This window comes from Schistocerca piceifrons, chromosome 7 (genome assembly GCF_021461385.2).
Source record: "Schistocerca piceifrons isolate TAMUIC-IGC-003096 chromosome 7, iqSchPice1.1, whole genome shotgun sequence".
Taxonomy (NCBI): domain Eukaryota; kingdom Metazoa; phylum Arthropoda; class Insecta; order Orthoptera; family Acrididae; genus Schistocerca; species Schistocerca piceifrons.
In genome coordinates this window covers 471,615,822-471,635,779 of record NC_060144.1, presented here as the reverse complement: position 1 = coordinate 471,635,779, position 19,958 = coordinate 471,615,822, and the positions used below count along the sequence as shown (strand labels likewise).

The following is a 19,958-nucleotide window of genomic DNA, read 5'->3' as shown; positions in this document are numbered from 1 at the left end:
CACATGAAGACAAGTATCTGTCAATCTCTGCAATGTGGCATTACGGGCACCACCGCCCTAAGTGGTGGACTTCCACAGGAATGTCTTATGAAGGTTGGAATTGAAGTTACAGAATGGCCCATATTCAAGTCCCTACATAAACCCCACTGTTCATATATGGGACATGTTTGACAGATGTCTTCATGGTTGTCCTGTTACACGACTGACTCTACAAGAACTTTCATGGGCTCTCACTGAAGAAGAGAGACTCTCCCTTTTAGGAGTGGAAGAAAGATGATTGAGCTAAAAAAATTGATACAGCACAAGGTCTGTACATCCCTGATCTATGCGAAGTGGACGAACCTGTTCTCACTCATACTGACACTCTGCCAAGCCTGTACTCTTTCAATCTTACTATCTCACCCTTGTTGAGAAAGCTTCACTGTATGATGACATTCTAGATGTGTTTCTTTTCTCTAGCACTTCAATTTTTGGCCCAACCCATTCATTCTTTCAAGTCAATTTTGACTTACTACATCAAGAAACACAGTTCACAACTGTTGTCTTATTCACCATTTTGCTCCGCCCTCAGGCAAATTTTTAAAGTGTAACTAGTCTGAAATCAAGTTTTTGTGCAAGCCTGTCAGTTCTATTTCATTAAGAAATCAAACTGTTGGTACTTTCCGTATCCTTACTTGGGATATTTTTATGTAGATAAACTACAAAAGAAATTAACCCTATTACACTAAATATAATGTACGAAGGTACAATACAAACCTCTTTACAACTGAAAATTTGTATTAGTATGGTAAAAATGTAGGAGAAAGATTAATTTAAATTTCAACCATATGAGAGCAAAAGGCACCTTCCCTTAAACGTTTTCTTTCTTCCCACACCACCCATGAACGAAACATTAAAAAGGCAATGAACTACCCCTCTGTGTAATACGAGAAGAGAATATTTAAGTACTGAAGTAACCACAGCAAAGGTAATATCTTTCCTTGCTGTTAACTAAGGAACTGCATGCCTAATATTATCATGCAACAAAATTATTACATTCACAACTTTTATAAGAAATTATTTCGACAGTCATATTGGTTACTAAAGGATACGGACTGCACGCTCGGCCTCCAATTCAGAGCTGAAACGCACTAAGCCAATCTCTTTACCCCTAATCTCTGCGAATTTGACATCTCCGATCTCCCCATATTTATCCCGAAGCATCTGCCATGTTGCAGAAGGAGGAAGCTGGAAAGAGAGACCATTAACAACTTAGTAACAAAGGCGGAAAAGACAAATAGTATGAAAATGAAATAATATGGAACTTTTTTATAAAGCCTTTTACTAACAAATACAATAATATAATTCAACATCACTGTAACTACTCAACCATTAAGTGATAGTACATCTTCATAGGTACTGTTTTTGTACTTTAATTTTTATGAGAACAATTGTCAAAACTTTGGCCAGTGCAATGAAGACAATTCAGGCAGGAGTGGGAATTCCGACAACACATTTTACATTAGCTATAAATTTCTTAGTTAAGTTACTGCTCATTTACAGCCAAGCATATCTCATGCAATCGATCATGCAATTCAGTACCTGACAAATACATCACATAAGCAATATGGAAGTCTAGGCTCTGAACCTTATTTGATCATAAGGTTAACTTCCCACTACTGAATGAGGGAAAGCACTATTATGTAATCAATAATTAGTCGAAGTGGAATCACGTTACAAATGCCACCAATCCGACGATGTGATTTGATTTTAATACAAAAAATTATTCTGGATTGCATTACACGTAAAATGAACAGTAGTCAACTCACATTTTTGATCAGGATAGTATCTGAACCTCTATGACCTGGAACTGCTGCACCTCCCATTCCAATTCCTCTTGATGGTCCATTGGCAAATCCACCATCCGCTGCCCCTCTAAAATCTCTTTCCCCTAAACCAGACCCATAACCACCTCCTCCTCCACCACCCCCAAGACTAGAGTTAAGAGAATCAAAATCACGTCCACCACCTCCGAACGCACTATTACCCACTAAGCCTGCTGCTCCACCACCGAAGGCGCCTCCAGCACCGCCACCCATAAATGAACTGCCACCTCCAGTGCCGATATTTCCTCCAAATGATCCTCCTCCTCCACCCAAACCAACACCTAGTCCTGCTCCCCCAGCACCTAATCCTGCACCTAAATTGCTTCCCCCAAATGCACCACCTGCCCCAATCCCTCCTCCTAAACCAATATCACCACCTCCGGCTCCCATAAGGCCACCTGCTGCAGCAGCTCCTAAGCCACCCACACCAGTTAAACTGGCAGGCAAAGCTGCATTGTTACTCAAACCTGTAAAAGAAAAATAACTCCCATTAAGCACAGAACACATTAAAAAATTAATATACATAAGTCAAATGAAAAAACTGTTGCTCTGTGCAGTACACCATTCCCATTTATTTGCAGATGCGTAGTTATCTTTATTTTATTGTACATGACATGCTGTCCTGACAGTAATTATTTATGCGACATTTGCTAGCCAGTACTCACTTTCAAGACGCAGAATGAAATGAAGTGTGGCATGGCAAGGGCCTCCCAGTGGGTAGACCTGATTGCCTAGTGCAAGTCTTGAGGTGACGCCACTTCGGTGATTTACGCATCAATGAGGATGAAATAATGATGAAGACGACACAAACACCCATTCTCTGAGTGGAGAATATATCCAACCCAGGCGTAATTGCACCTCGGACCCCAGCATGGCATGCCAGCACGCTGTCCATTCAGCTACGTTGGTGGACATAAGCAGAATGTTTAGTATGAATGCACAGAAATAGAAGTGCATTCACTGATGTACATCTATTGGCAATATTAAACATTCTGCCTCCAGGCAGCAAGTCCATGCAGGATATGGTGGCTAGTGCACAGTAACAACTTTTTATACTAAGTACTGGGCGAGTTCATTCGTTTGTTCGGAGGAGGAGGCCGCTATTGTTTTTCAGCTTTCCACCAGTTGGTGATGTGATGTTTTGACAGAATCAAGGTGCACGCCCTGCAATCTTTCTGAAACAATTTTCCCAAAACTATTTGCTAAAAAAATTTGCTTATGTGTTCCTAGTAGCTTCACAATGAAGTGTCCACTTCATTAACAATCATAGTTATTGCGATATTTCTGTTTAATTACGACACTATGAAAATTTCAAAAAAGCAACGAAAAATATGGATTTCTATGACTTTGCGTTTGGTGCATATTACATCACATGTCGCTGCTTGTATCACATGCACCAGCAGTAAGGCTAGAGTGATATGTCCACAACATTCCTCACTTACCATTCACAGCTTGATATACTGAAATGCGATTTCGGTAAATAACAGCATGCAAAGACAGTAGTATTTTGCCATATTGTTAACACACAGAACTTCGTTATTCACCATATAACTAGTAGACATTTTTGAAGAAACTATGTACTTTTTAGTAGCCTTTGATATCTGGTGAAATGAGAATTGCTGCAGGTTTGGGAACAATGGAACTGAAAACATTACACATCTATTTTTGCACTGAGCATATGCTTTTAAATAAGCTACTGACCTTACTTGTCCTCAGTTCCTCATGTAGTAAACTAAATACATCATCGTTTCAGGATTGTTGCAATTATGTCTGCACCTGTCACTAAGGTGACATTGTGTAAACAAGTGTTTTGGCAAAAGAAGCAAATTTTAACACGGCAACAAAAGGAATGCAGGTTTTACTCAAAATTCATCACTCGTGTTGTTTCTCTGAAAGTTGCAAAATGTTAACAAGTCAGGCGAAAATGAAACTCTGCTTTTGTTTTATTTTCAGCGGAATTCTTTATAGATACTAACCAAAGGAGTGATAGTGAATCTCTTTAGATGGTCACATTTAGAACGGCACTTCCTCTCCAGCACAAATCATTTCCCCTACAGCGCATTGATGCCATTGCGCAATCCACCCCCCCCCCCCCCCCCTCCACTAACACTCTCCACACACTTGCTCAGCCAACTGTACATCTGCCTGACATTATTCTGTGTGCAATCTACCTAACAATTCTGTCTAAGAATTTACTATTTTTGTTAACAGATTTTCCTTTTGACACAAATGTCCTGTCAACAATGTACTTCAGACTAGAACGAATTACATTTATGTATTAGTTTTTATGTTCCACCATCTAAACACCACCACGGCAACGTAAATGACCCGGACTTCAGGAAGTAGCTAACTTTATGACCGTTTAAACTATAAATTTCAAGGAGTACAAGTAACTAATCCCCAAATACAAAAACTAGCAAAAATTTTTTTCTATGGAAATTAATAACAGGAAGTGTGTCACATGCACCATACTGACAAAGGGTACAGCAAAGGCAAATGCAAGTGTCCAACCTGTAAGCCCACAAACATGCACCTTTAAGCAGCCACAAGGTAAAGAACCTGAAGTGTCTCTCTTTGTGGGAAAATTATGGATTGGCTGCTGAACACCCTACATTGCATGTGGTGTAACGAAGCAATACCTGCAACTCTTTCAGACCTAACATACTGTGTCTAAGAAAATGTCTTTATCAACAATACTGGGATGATGCGCAACATGAACTTGCCAAGTTGATTACAGGCTCCAGTTACACACACTCCAACCAGGAAAGACTCCTGTGACAGTACCTCCACCAAGGTTTCACAATATTCACATCACTTCCCAAACCACGCACAGGTATGTATCATGGGCAGGGTTGTCAGAAACCTTACTGAAACATGTGATTTCATGGGGGTACTGATTTCACATCGATTTAGATACTGCCAGTGATGTATGAAGGGCAATACAGCAGTGAATCAACCATGGGGCACTTCTAGCTGCTACTACTACAGGGCACTTCTAGCTGCTACTACTACAGAAGTACCTTGCTGCATTAACTTTAGAGAATTGCAGAACTCTTTGATCTGAAGACAAGTTAGTGGAGATAGACAAGTTAACTACCAACAAATTTGATGATTTACACCAAAAGAGCAGAATACGAGGGAAAAAAAGAAAAGAAAGGAAGGGAAGACAAAATTTAATTAAAATTAGGGCATGTGTGTCACAATGGAAGAACAGAGCAGAACAGAAACTGAGGAGAACTTTGTTCTGCAACAATGTTATAGATATGACTGTAGGATGAGATGTTTCAAAAATGACATTCCAACGAAATAATATTTAAGACACTCCCAACTGATTTGGGCATTATTAATCACTGAGGCCCTAATAAAAGAGATTGATGTGTTCTAAGGATAAGGGGCTGAATAGTTAATACTGCTATGGGAGGTGCTGCTGAATAATGAATTAACACATCAATAGAGTCCTACTGCATAATAGCCACTACGGCATTCTGCTGTAATTAAATGTTATATTTTTTAATTCCCCCCCATGAACCATGGACCTTGCCGTTGGTGGGGAGGCTTCCGTGCCTCAGCGATACAGATAGCTGTACCGTAGGTGCAACCACAACAGAGGGGTATCTGTTGAGAGGCCAGACAAACGTGTGGTTCCTGAAGAGGGGCAGCAGCCTTTTCAGTAGTTGCAAGGGCAACAGTCTGGATGATTGACTAATCTGACCTTGTAACAATTACCAAAACGGTCTTGCTGTGCTGGTACTGCGAACAGCTGAAAGCAAAGGGAAACTACAGCCGTAATGTTTCCCGAGGGCATGCAGCTTTACTGTATGACTAAATGATGATTGCGTCCTCTTGGGTAAAATATTCCGGAGGTAAAATAGTCCCCCATTCGGATCTCCGGGCGGGGACTACTCAAGAGGATGTCGTTATCAGGAGAAAGAAAACTGGCGTTCTACAGATCGGAGCGTGGAATGTCAGATCCCTTAATCGGGCAGGTAGGTTAGAAAATTTAAAAAGGGAAATGGATAGGTTAAAGTTAGATATAGTGGGAATTAGTGAAGTTCGGTGGCAGGAGGAACAAGACTTCTGGTCGGGTGACTACAGGGTTATAAACACACAATCAAATAGGGGTAAAGCAGGAGTAGGTTTAATAATGAATAGGAAAATAGGTATGCGGGTAAGCTACTACAAACAGCATAATGAACGCATTATTGTGGCCAACATAGATACGAAGCCCACGCCTACTACAGTAGTACAAGTTTATATGCCAACTAGCTCTGCAGATGACGAAGAAATTGAAGAAATGTATGATGAAATAAAAGAAATTATTCAGACAGTGAAGGAAGACGAAAATTTAATAGTCATGGGTGACTGGAATTCGAGTGTTGGAAAAGGGAGAGAAGGAAACGTAGTAGGTGAATATGGATTGGGGCTAAGAAATGAAAGAGGAAGCCGCCTCGTAGAATTTTGCACAGAGCACAACATAATCATAGCTAACACTTGGTTTAAGAATCATGAAAGAAGGTTGTATACATGGAAGAACCCTGGAGATACTAAAAGGTATCAGATAGATTATATAATGGTAAGACAGAGATTTAGGAACCAGGTTTTAAATTGTAAGACATCTCCAGCGGCAGATGTGGACTCTGACCACAATCTATTGGTTATGACCTGTAGATTAAAACTGAAGAAACTGCAAAAAGGTGGGAATTTAAGGAGATGGGACCTGGATAAACTGAAAAAACCAGAGGTTGTACAGAGTTTCAGGGAGAGCATAAGGGAACAATTGACAGGAGTGGGGGAAAGAAATACAGTAGAAGAAGAATGGGTAGCTCTGAGGGATGAAGTAATGAAGGCAGCAGAGGATATAGTACGTAAAAAGACAAGGGCTAGTAGAAATCCTTGGGTAACAGAAGAAATATTGAATTTAATTGATGAAAGGAGAAAATATAAAAATGCAGTAAATGAAGCAGGCAAAAAGGAATACAAACGTCTCAAAAATGAGATCGACAGGAAGTGCAAAATGGCTAAGCAGGGATGGCTAGAGGACAAATGTAAGGATGTAGAGGCTTATCTCACTAGGGGTAAGATAGATACTGCCTACAGGAAAATTAAAGAGACCTTTGGAGAAAAGAGAGCCACTTGTATGAATATCAAGAGCTCAGATGGAAACCCAGTTCTAAGCAAAGAAGGAAAAGGTGGAAGGAGTATATAGAGGGTCTATAGAAGGGCGATGTACTTGAGGACAATATTATGGAAATGGGAGAGGATGTAGATGAAGATGAAATGGGAGATACGATACTGCGTGAAGAGTTTGACAGAGCACTGAAAGACCTGAGTCGAAACAAAGCCCCCGGAGTAGACAACATTCCGTTGGAACTACTGACGGCCCTTGGAGAGCCAGTCCTGACAAAACTCTACCATCTGGTGAGCAAGATGTATGAAACAGGCGAAATACCCTCAGGCTTCAAGAAGAATATAATAATTCCAATCCCAAAGAAAGCAGGAATTGACAGATGTGAAAATTACCGAACTATCAGTTTAATAAGTCACAGCTGCAAAATACTAACACGAATTCTTTACAGACGAATGGAAAAGCTAGTAGAAGCCAACCTCAGGGAAGATCAGTTTGGATTCCGTAGAAACACTGGAACACGTGAGGCAATACTGACCTTACGACTTATCTTAGAAGAAAGATTAAGGAAAGGCAAACCTATGTTTCTAGCATTTGTAGACTTAGAGAAAGCTTTTGACAATGTTGACTGGAATACTCTCTTTCAAATTCTAAACATGGCAGGGGTAAAATACAGGGAGCGAAAGGCTATTTACAATTTGTACAGAAACCAGATGGCAGTTATAGGAGTCGAGGGACATGAAAGGGAAGCAGTGGTTGGGAGGGGAGTAAGACAGGGTTGTAGCCTCTCCCCGATGTTGTTCAATCCGTGTATTGAGCAAGCAGTAAAGGAAACAAAAGAAAAATTCGGAGTAGGTATTAAAATCCATGGAGAAGAAATAAAAACTTTGAGGTTCGCCGATGACATTGTAATTCTGTCAGAGACAGCAAAGGACTTGGAAGAGCAGTTGAATGGAATGGACAGTGTCTTGAAAGAAGGATATAAGATGAACAACAACAAAAGCAAAACGAGGATAATGGAATGTAGTTGAATTAAGTCGGGTGATGGCTGAGGGAATTAGATTAGGAAATGAGACACTTTAAGTAGTAAAGGAGTATTGCTATTTGGGGAGCAAAATAACTAATGATGGTCGAAGTAGACAGGATATAAAATGTAGACTGGCAATGGCAAGGAAAGCGTTTCTGAAGAAGAGAAATTTGTTAACATCCAGTATTGATTTAAGTGTCAGGAAGTCATTTCTGAAAGTATTTGTATGGAGTGTAGCCATGTATGGAAGTGAAACATGGACGATAAATAGTTTGGACAAGAAGAGAATAGAAGCTTTCGAAATGTGGTGCTACAGAAGAATGCTGAAGATTAGATGGGTAGACCACATAACTAATGAGGAAGTATTGAATAGGATTGGGGAGAAGAGAAGTTTGTGGCACAACTTGTCCAGAAGAAGGGATCGGTTGGTAGGACATGTTCTGAGGCATCAAGGGATCACCAATTTAGCATTGGAGGGCAGAGTGGAGGGTAAAAATTGTAGATGGAGACCAAGAGATGAATACACTAAGCAGATTCAGAAGGATGTAGGTTGCAGTAGGTACTGGGAGATGATGAAGCTTGCACAGGATAGAGTAGCATGGAGAGCTGCATCAAACCAGTCTCAGGACTGAAGACCACAACAACAAAATTTTATTAATTATACACAAATGTGAGGCAGTTAATCCCTTCACCTTAGAACTTAATGATGATTATACTTATCAGAGGTCACTCTTTATATCTTTACACTATGGCATTAATTAGCACAAACACCCCACAATCCTCACTGCATTCCGAAAGTAGGTGATCCACACAGTTGATGTAGAACATGTAGTCACGGTACGACACTTCAAAATAAACTTTTGTCACAACTGGTAAACTGCTTAACAGAGTCAAGGACACAGAGTCGACAATATGTATTATGGGCGACCTTCTGCCATTACATTATGTCCTGCTCACTAGTACTCTCAGCAACTTCTGCACCGCTCACTGCCTGCATTCCACTATTAACAGCTGTATCTCTCTGGTGCTTGGCTACTTATATGTAGCCTACCTCAAGCTGTGTGAGGCAAAACTACATTTATCTTTTCGTAGGAGGCTGCAGACCTCTTACACATTCCATGGTAATCACTTAAATCAATGATTCAACATATTTACATTCTAATGGGGTTAGAGGACCTAAACGAGAATCTTTAGAATCTAATGACATCAATATTTATCGAAATGGGCAAGGTAAGTGAGTTAAGTCCAACAACAACAAAATTGTCGAACCTTAGACACAACAGCAAAAAATAACAAGATTAAAAATTCGAAGAATTTCATGAGAAAAACAAATTAATCCTTTCCAGAAGAACATAAAGAGAAAATTGCCTTGGTAATGAGCAAATGACAAAACTAGTAATTATTTCACCATAAACTAAACTGTACAAAATATGAAGATACCAAAACACTTTGAATCAGAAAGTTGGGTTTATGAACAGAAATCAATGTAAATATGAAACCTGTAAGTTTCTTCCATAACTAAGCTTTTGGCCCAAGAGGCCTCTTCCCAAATTACTCACATGCAACTTACTCGTGTACACACACACACACACACACACACACACACACACACACACACACACACACACACACACACACACAGATGTGCTCCAAATACTGAACGTGTCTTCTTGGTAACACCTGGTAGAATTTTAACTCATTCACCGAGTTAAATAGCAAATCCCAGACAACGTATCATACTTCAAAGTAATAAAACCAATGAAATTCACTTTTTACATATTTCCAAGGAAAAAATGTTGACATTACAGGCAAATTTCATTCCAAGTTGTTATACTGGTACACATCTAAGATTTGCATGTCTTGCTAAGTTTAGTTTCTTCTGGTAAAGTTAAGAAAAATAGTTACCCAAAGATGCTGGACCAACAACATTAGACAGTGCTGATGCCGCTCCTGTAAAAAGAAAAAAAGTTTTTGTGAAGTACATATTTCCCAATCACCAAAATACAGTAAAATAACAATGTCTACAGACAAATATTTTTTCCTTCAATAGGGTTTTAGGTCATTTGCTAACAAAGTGATCAGTAATCAGAAATCTGGAGATTTTCAGGCTGTATCACAAATGCACACAACTTAACCCCAGCAACATATTGCCACTCTGTCCATGAACACAATAAGCGTTAATTTGTAGTCTCGTGTAAAACCACGAATGGGTGTCAATTTAAATAAAGCATCTAGAATGAATAACAAATTATTTATATTTGGAACTTGTGTTATTTGAGTAACACCATAGGTAACTACCGTTACACAGAAAGGAAAAAAAAATCCTTTTGGGGGATTTGTGCTTTGACATTTTCTGCCAGCATATTGTACTGAGAAGTGTTACCACACCAGCAGTTTGATATTGGCTACAACCAACTCATCTGCTCTGAATAAGGAAAAGTAGTTTATAGCATCCACAATGAAACTTAGTACAGCTGAGGCTAAAACCAACTCATCCGCACTGAATAAGTAGCATCCACAATGAAACTTAGTCCAGCGGAATCCTCCACCCCCACCCCTTTCATAGAAGTCTCACCTATCCAATGTATGCAGAAGTCAGGTTGTCATCCCAGCAAAGCACTTAAATGCCGAACAGGGAAATAATACTCCTATTCTTCAGTAACTGATACTGACCCACAGCCAGAATTTTTAAGCGAGTTCAACACACCCTGGGTTACAACATTCCACATGCATCATCTGTAGAATATTTTCACTGTCCTTTCCCAAAGGTAATGGTCTCCATGCAAAACCTGTTCTATATTTAGAGTTCACACACCGAATTATACCCACGTCTACAGGCTGCAGGTGGCGTGTTCATTTAGCAAGAGGAAACACACATGTTCCTGACATATCATCACCTTTTCATGTGCAGAAGATGTGTCAACAATAAGAATTATCTTTCTTCTTACTGAATTCATCTCCACATTTCAACCAAGAAACTTCTTATTTCAGCAGACAGCGAGGTACTGCTAACAAAATTTTAGGTACACAGTAGCATTTTTTATATCCCGCAGTACGTCAATTTTTTTATTATTAGTGGCTTCACTAGTAACACACACTAAAATCATCTATTCTCCTTGGCATCCTGTTCTTCTGGAAATTAAGTATAGAAGACCCCAGTCCCGCCAGCAACAAAAATATTTCTAGGCTCATAATAGTTATCAACTGTGTCAAAATTTTAACATTAAATTCTTTTCATGTCTAATGCCTTACTTTCGCTATATAAATTTTGGTAGGAGAAGTTACATCTTTCTTTTTCCAAGCAGTCTTCTCAGCCACTATTCACTTGAATCTTCTATCCCAATCTCTGGAAATTTTTGAAACCTTTGTCAATAAATTTTCACCTAGAGGAATGTATCCATTTCTCATTTCATAAAATCATTTTATTAGTAAGAGGGTGGTCTCCAATTCTGTAAGGCACCTACCGTCTCTCAGTTTAGCTCCAGAGCCAATCGGTGCAATGTCATATCTAAGCTTCAACTGTACTATTATAGGAGATAACTGCAAATATCGTCTATGGGCGTGTCCCTCGGGCAACTGTACAGTTTTCAGTCTCCTTGTCACCTGTCATCTGAACATAATGATGTTAGAAAGAAAGCAGCCATCTACAATGTATTAATGTAATAAACTTTCTGGGGGTCTGACATGACTCATGATTGTGTAGTGAAGGAAAATTAACCTCACTTCCTCTGTAAGAAAAATTAAAGAAACAACTGCAACTCTTTTTTCTGCCTCCCATTGTCACAGTAACAAACCCTGCACAGAAAGCCACAACAGAGAGAAACTGGGGAAGGGGCCATTACTAAACGCAGTCAACACACCCTCAATTCAGGTAACATAAGGATTTTGAAGTGAATGGGCAATTAAACTTGAAAGAATGAAGCTGAAACTTTTCCCTTTCCAATGCCACAGGGATACTAGTTTCAGCATTCAGGAATATTTCAGTACCAGGGTGTATATGCGGACAAAGAAAAAAATTCCCGGATATCTCCCGGATTTTCCAGTTAAAAATATATTTTCTCCCAGGTGAAAACATACTTTTTCCCGTTACCTGACAGTAAATTTTCTCTCGAAACTGTTTAACCTATCCATCCTTAGAATGGTTACGGTTTTATACACGGGTGTAGAATTTCCGGCACTTTAGAAAACGAAACACGGGGGGGGGGGGGGGGGGGGGGGGACGTCGTTTTGGGAAGATCTTTGATGTGCAGTAATATGTACGCTGCATATTTTCGTATTACAAAGTATAAATTCGAATTCCATCAAACAGCGCATGTTACTTTCCGAAGCATTGAAATCGAGATTGCGATGCGCTTTTGTAAGCCAGTCATAGCTCATGTCACGTGATTTTCACCAGCCGATGATACCAGGTATTGAGAGCTTATGGCACGTGATGAAGTCAGCCAATAGCAACATCACTGTTAAGTAGCGCGTACACAAAAACAGAAAAGTTAATGTTTTAAATTAATATACACAGTGTTGCTACAAGAAAAGTAAAGCTTTCACTTATAATATTGGTCTATAAGATTAATACGCTGGAAGAGAAGCTAAGCTTTCACATATAATGTTGGTCTTTTATGCGCGTATTACAATTTAAAATATATCACACAAATGTGCCATTAAAATTTTTAATAACGACATAAATGTCAGTTCTTCTGGGCTCCAAATTCATCTAAATGACTCGTCATCAAAGAGTTTATTTTTAAATGACAGTCAAACATTCTTTGATTTAAGAAATTCAACGTACATTCTCGTACGTAGTTCAACTTGAGTAAAAGGAAATTTTCTTTGATAGTAACGCTTTTCAAACCACCATTCTGAATATTTTCCTGCGACCTGTTAGAAATAGGCGCGTTTCTGCAGTTGCCAGAGAGCACCAGATGACAGGCATCACCGCACTTGCGCAGCTATGATGTCGTAGGGAGCCGTATGTTCGTACGTGTAAAACATTAAACGCTCTTACATTAGGTCACAAAAGAAACAAGACATTCGAACCTGCCACATTTCTGTAGCCAGAAGTGGGAGAAGGTACTACTCAACTGCGAATGCGCATGATTCCGCTTGTAACTGCTAAAACAAATCTAATGTAAAAAGTTGTGACGACACGATCATCGGAGGCAATTTGTTGTTATGAATCATTGCATATTCTTCCTAAAGCCTTTGACAAGTTTTGCTGTTGGCAGACGCTTGTATGAGCACTTTGTTTTGTTGTTGTATATGGCGCATTTACTTTGCAGTTTAAGTTTTATTTTTTCGTTTTTTCACTCATTCATGTTTTATTGCTGAAGTATTATTCTGCAGTAGCGGGATACAGTTATATTCTTTGTTTGAGTATCTGTTCTTACCAGTCAAAATTACAAAAATTTAACCGAAAACAATGAAAAATTTCCGGAATTCTAAAATATTCCCGGGTTTTTCCCGGATGAAAAAATTCCCGGGTTTTTCCAAGACTGTATACATCCTGAGTACATACCACACAAAGGAGGAAGAGCCAAATCTTATTCTTTGCTTTGTCAGCAAGTTTAGCATTCCAACTGACTAAAAAAAAATGTTGTCTTCCTTTCTTTTGCTGCCCATAACCTAACTTCCACACTGTACAATCAAATCAACTTGTTCACTCTACAATTACTTTTGGTTATGTCAGATCAGGTGACCTAGATGTGAAAATCTGTGTCCGAAAATATCAACTAAAAACAACCTATTGGCAGACTACTTTATCAGCAATTTGATGTAACTATCAGAAATGAAGAATAGTGGAAACTTTCAAACAAGTCTGTAAATCACCATTTCAGTTTGCAAACTAACAACTGACTGACTTTCTTAAAGCAAGGTCCATTAAACCACACTCCCGTGGCATTCTTCTGGCAATTTCACTGGAACAAATATATCCATTAAAAGTGGGAATTCTTTACAGACAGGATTGTTAATATCGGGTTTTACAGGATCAGTAAATATCAATCTCCTTCATGTTCTCAAATTGTGCTTTCCCGAGCAAATTACAAATACTAGAATTTTTTCAGCCAATTGCACATGTTAAGACTGTTTTGAACCAAATGCATCTGGTTCATTTTGCACAAGCTAGATCATGCATGTTGACACAGAGATCACAAATTTTCTTAAGAGTCAACACTTAATGCACATGAGCGTAAAACAACCATCAATACTATTCACACAAGGCCTCCAAATTATCCAGATCTAAATGTAGAGGAGGAAAATCACGTATTTCACGAATTTGAGCTTACATGTGTGAAGATGCACAATTCTGTTCTTAAATTTATTTTAAGGCCTACAGTGATCAGATTCATACGAACAGGAATTCTACAACTGTTTTCTAAAGCTGTCTTCAAACAAAATGGAAACAGATGATTATGGCTCAAAAACAATTTTTTGGGGCATTCAAAAAGGGACACACATGTAACAGTTGCTTAAACCTTTATTACTAATTAAGGAAGACAAGTGTAGGACATCCTCAAAGAACAAGTCAATGTTAAAACCTGGTCGACATAGAATTTTAAAACTAATATATTTCCTCCCAGACAAAGTGTCTCAGCAGATCTGAACAATTAGAATTAAGTTTTGAGTATCTGCATCAAGTTAAAATTACTCAAGTGTCCTCACACAAAGACTGATTACAGTATGTTGTTTGCAGAGTTCATCCTGTGATGCGAAAAGCTATCAGGCATCACACTGTTTAATGTTCGACAGCATGTGTCTACAACGTGGCATGTACCTTACTTGTTCACTACTGTAAACTCTGCACACTATGAAATTCTTCGGTATGAAAACATTTTAACACTCCACAATCGTGTTCAATGTTCCATCTAAGGATGACTCCAGAGTATCAAAAACCTTGCAATTTTGCACAGTACCTTAGTCCATCGGACACTCTACAGATCTCGGTGTTTGCCAGCAGATGAGAGTGCAGCAATGAATCAACTAAGATTATTATCTGAGCAACCCACGGCCATATCGAAGTGGTACGAGAAGTACAAAAACATGGAGGAGTTGCAATGACAATGGTGTGATGTATATACAACTCAGCCACCAACATGTTCAACAACACAGTAATCAGGATAAATCTGAAGCCAATAATACTTTCAGCATGTGCTTAAGGGAAGGTGTGGCCAACCAAAAACCTCAACCAGTCCAGCTTCTAGCACTGCTGCATTGCAACATTTTACTACCTCACCTAAAAATACCCAGGGTGCATGTGAAAGTGGGATAAGCCAATTGATTAAGACGAAATCTGAAGGCCCGATGTGAAAAATATACATTCCAAGATCACTGTACTCTATGAATGAGAATGAGCCAAATCGCAGCATGTAGTACAGCGAGTGGTTTGAAGGCGTGTTTCACGAGCAGGAACAGTTTGCAGGGATGGTTATTTGGTGCGACGAGGCGCAATTCAGACTGAACAGTACTGTAAACCACCACAAATGAAAATAGTTATGTTCACATGGACAAACATGTTAATCTACTGAAGAGTAATGTGTGGTGCTGTCGGTCATTACACAGTTTGATTGAACCATTCTTCTTTGAATGTACCATAACTTGTGAGGTATCTTCATATGCTGCAAACATGAACTTTACCTGCAATCCGAGAGGTGTTTGGAAATGAAAGATTTTTTTAGCAACAACAAAACAGTGTTCTGCCTCACTCCCATGTCAGATCATCCTTTGATGAAAATCTACCCTGAGAAAGGGCAGATCGTAGAGTAGCTGCTGAGTACCCACCAGGGTCCCCAAACGTCTACTTCTGCCTATGGGGACCCTGAAAAATGAAGTTTACCAACAGAATCCGTCTACACTGAATGAGGTATGAGAAACTATCAAGCCATCCTATGATCCTATCACATCGGAAACAATGGCAGCTGTAGTTCGGTCAACAGTTCGGTGGCACCGACACCATTTGACTGCTTATGAGTGTCATTTTGAACACACAAAATAACCTTCCTTCCTTCCTTCTCCCCGTACCTGGTACGGCATTAATGGACTGACAGCTGACAACAATGCAAGTGCCTTTGCTAAATGCACAACCTCTCCTGTATAGCATCTCCTGTGCTTGTGACCGTATCAGTTGGACACTACTTCATAACCACGGCTTTGTTGGATAACTTAATTGTGGCACAAACCCTGCACAAGGTGGCTACTCAAATTTGGGAAAAAAATTCCCTGAGAATTTCAGGTATGGATAGCAAGATGATGATAGAAGTTCCAGATGGATTAATGAAGTGCAGGGGGGTAGGGGGGGGGGGGGGGGGACGACTTACAATAACGACTTTTCTTTCTGCTCAGCTGATATTTTCTAGCCACAAGCTCTAGTTTCACTGCAATTTTTAAACATTGATAATTTATATGCAATAATACTAATAGAATTATCTCTTTAAAATACCTAAGTATTTCAAAATTCGTGACAAACAAAATTCAATAAAATTAAATTCTAATGCTAGGTTCAAAAAACAGAATTCACAGACTTTATTAAATCTGTCGAATTAATTGAGATTTCCCGGCTTTTTCAAGCTACAATGTAATTCCCTGAGAATTTCAAGATTTTCCAAAAGAATCACCACCATGCCACAAAGCAGTGGGACCAAGGTGTCAACAAGACACTGTTCAAGCAGTTGGTTGCTCCATAATGGTGTGAGCTGTGTGTACAAGGAATGGACAGGGTCCTCTAGTCCACCTGAACTGATCATTGACTGGAAATTGCTATGTTCAGCTACTTTGAGATCATTTGCATTTGCTGCCATTCATGGACTTCATGATCACAAACAATGGAATTTTTAAGGGCAACAATGCACAACACCAAGTCACAATTATTTGCAACCGATTTCATGAATTTTCTGCACAATTTGAGAGTGGTTCGGCTACTCAAATCGCCCAACGTGAACCCCATTGAACATTTGTGGGACATAATCAGGAGGTTAGCTCGTGTACAAAATCTTGCACTGGCCACGCTTTTGAAATTAAGGGCAGCTCAGTTTTTCTGCTGGGGTTTTCGAACAATTTGTCGAGTCCGTGCCATGCCGAGTTGTTGCATTACACAGGGCAAAACAAGATCTGACACACATGGAGCTATCCCAATGACATGTCACCTCAGCCTGGGAGACGAGTCTTTGGACTGATAGCCCAGTAGAAGATTCACTACCTACTGCGGGAAGCTGGTCAATTATTAAAGGAACTAGAGTATATAGTACAAGCCACATTTCCACACTTCAGAACAAATTCACAAACGTGCTAGGTGCAACAATGAATTATTTCGTAACTGGGGCTATTGTACCATTCTGCCTTAACTAGAAGTCTAGTTAATAGTTTTAATATTTCCCCACTGAACGTCATATTCTGTATTACCAGTTTCAGGTCCCTCCTTACACTCTCTCATGTATGTATGTTAAGATGAGAGGGCAACACTTAAAATTTTCATTTTTGAAATATTTTTTGGTGCTCAAAATTGGTAGCACACATTGCTGAAAATCACTGATATTACTATGTGCGCTGAAATGTATTTTCATGTTCAGACACGCACTTACACATCAGTTCCAAAAAGTATGTTGTTAATACAATTCAATAACAATTGACAATATTTATTTTTTTAGGGTGGGCATGAAGTACCTCCCCCTTAGGTAATGGGTGTTATGGAAAATTGCATTCACATTTGTAACAGATTTTTTCACATAACACAACGGAGGGTCATCATCCTGAAATACCAGACTCCAGAGGCACTAATGAAAGCCAATAGTACAGTGAAGATATTACAGGTTGAGATAGAAAAATATCCCAAGAACTACACATCCAATTAAGAAACAGAAAATTACATGTTCAACGTTTTCAAAAATGCTATCTGAGGATACGTACACTGATCCCATACTCCATACCCTGGGGACAACCTCAGCATCAAATAGGAACATCCCATTTTTAATGTAGGGTCACATTCAATTGGAAAATACAGAACTTCTGTATGTAACACTTTTGTTGTTCTCTGATAGATGGCACTGTGACATAATGCATTTGAGTTCCAAAATGGTGGTATCTAGAGAAAAATGTATTGCATAAAAATAGGAAAAACAAATGTGTTCAGTTTTGTTGTGCAGGAGGCTTGTTTAAGGTGTGTCCTCTCCAATCTCACCAACAGGTTGCTTGTTTGTATGAATTATTTCACAGTAACTACCCATTTCAATGCACTCATTTATCCACACATGGAATTATTCAACACAACTGAAACGTGTTTCCAATGTAATCTGAACCACATTATCATGCATTGTTGCACTTCATTATAAATTTCAGTCTTCAAGTAACCCCACGAACTGAAGTCAGGCAGGCAAGAAAGATATTGCAATCTTGCAAGCCAAGACATTGGACTGCATTCTCCAGTCCACTGACAATTGTGCAAATGCTTTAATACTTCCCATGCTGCTACAAATTGTGTGTGGACAACCATCAAGTGGAAACCATATTGTCTGTTACAAATCCAAGTAAAGGTCTCCAAACAATACAGGAAGATTGTCTAAGAATTTTTGAGCACTTACTGCGAAATAATTCTAACAAACAAGCACCCATTAGCAAGAGGCAACACCTCAATTTGTTTTCTTCAAAATTACTGAACACTTGTGGATTTTTTTTATCCAATGCATTTTTAACAAGATTATACTGTTCTGGAATTAAATTGTGTTACTCATGAATTACAGCACCGCCTGCAGCATAGCAAAGAAAGTTTCATACTTTTTACTCCATAATTCCCAATCTACAATAAAAATGCAATGTTCTTATTCAAGATTTCGGGGTTGGAGACTATGCTGGACATGTGCCCCCTTATATCTATCGGTTACAATGGAGGCAGCAGCACTCTTACACAGTTACATAAGCTGAAAATATTTAGCATATACAGAATACAGCAATAACACAAGTATAAAGAATGCAAGTATAGCAATGCTTGGGGAAATGCTGACTGACTATACAATAACAACCAGCTCCTTCAACAAATCTTTCTATAGAACCATAGGAAGTAGTGAGCAATGAAATACAGAACCACAATACCACTGAATGACTGACTAGTTTACTGATGATCTGATAGCAGACCAAGATACTGGGGCCATGGTATACAGAGCAGCAGTCTCAGCTGGAAGACAATCTGCATAGGTGTTGCAAAGACCATAGCATTTAAAGTAGCTCTGATACCTCTACCAGCCCATGCAGCTATTCTAAGATTGTTGCAAAATGCCATGAAACCCCTTTAAGGTTAGTGAAAATCATTAGGTTTTACCTACTGTGAGTACTTTGTCACTTAATGATGACGAACTGATACACTACCCAAAATGGGGGGGGGGGGGGGGAATTCAATAGTTTATTAAGCTCACACAATACATAGGTAAATGAAACTATTGAATTTTAGATTCCTCAAAACAGCTACTCTGCTTTCATCACTGGCTTGCATAATCTCAGCCTGTGATAGGTTGATTTTGCTAGGGTTTTGGTTGAAATTAGTCTCCATTCTTGCTGCAGGGCCTCCCCCAGAAGTGAATGTTTACCCATTGTGGACATGGTACATAGGCTGGTCAAATATTAAACAATGAAATTCACCAAACAGCCATGCAATTGTGATGTGATTTTGTTCACCGCCGGTTTTGGCAATTCATAATTGCATCTTCTGGCCCCTATGCACCTCAAACTTAATTGACATTGGCTTACTGGGGCCATGCAGAAACATATGGCCCCAGTATGCCAATGTCTTATTTTTTTTGAGGTGCATATGCAGCCTGAAGGTCACATAATGAACTGCCGCAACTGGTAGCAAAAACAAAGTAACACCTTAACTGCACGGCCCTTAGGTAAATTTCATTTTTTATTTCCACAAGTGTGTCCCTCTCATGATTCCCATTTTCAGATCATCCAGTCCAATTCACCC

The 19,958-nt window shown here is 39.2% G+C and overlaps 1 protein-coding gene across 6 annotated transcripts in view; it reads right to left on the bottom strand.

The window, feature by feature from the left end:
• The window catches only part of LOC124804591 (myelin expression factor 2), a 111,629-nt gene that overhangs the window by 35,734 nt on the left and 55,937 nt on the right, over positions 1-19,958 (bottom strand). For all 6 annotated transcript variants that reach the window (XR_007017347.1, XR_007017348.1, XR_007017349.1 and 3 more), the window contains 3 exons: positions 9,923-9,967; positions 1,809-2,332; positions 1,092-1,227 (listed from right to left, as the gene is read on the bottom strand). Coding sequence is in view for 3 of the 6 variants with exons in the window: in XM_047264781.1 (XP_047120737.1) it covers positions 1,092-1,227; positions 1,809-2,332; positions 9,923-9,967 (705 nt within the window). In the remaining 3 variants the exon portion in view is untranslated. The remainder of the gene's footprint in view (positions 1-1,091; positions 1,228-1,808; positions 2,333-9,922; positions 9,968-19,958) is intronic.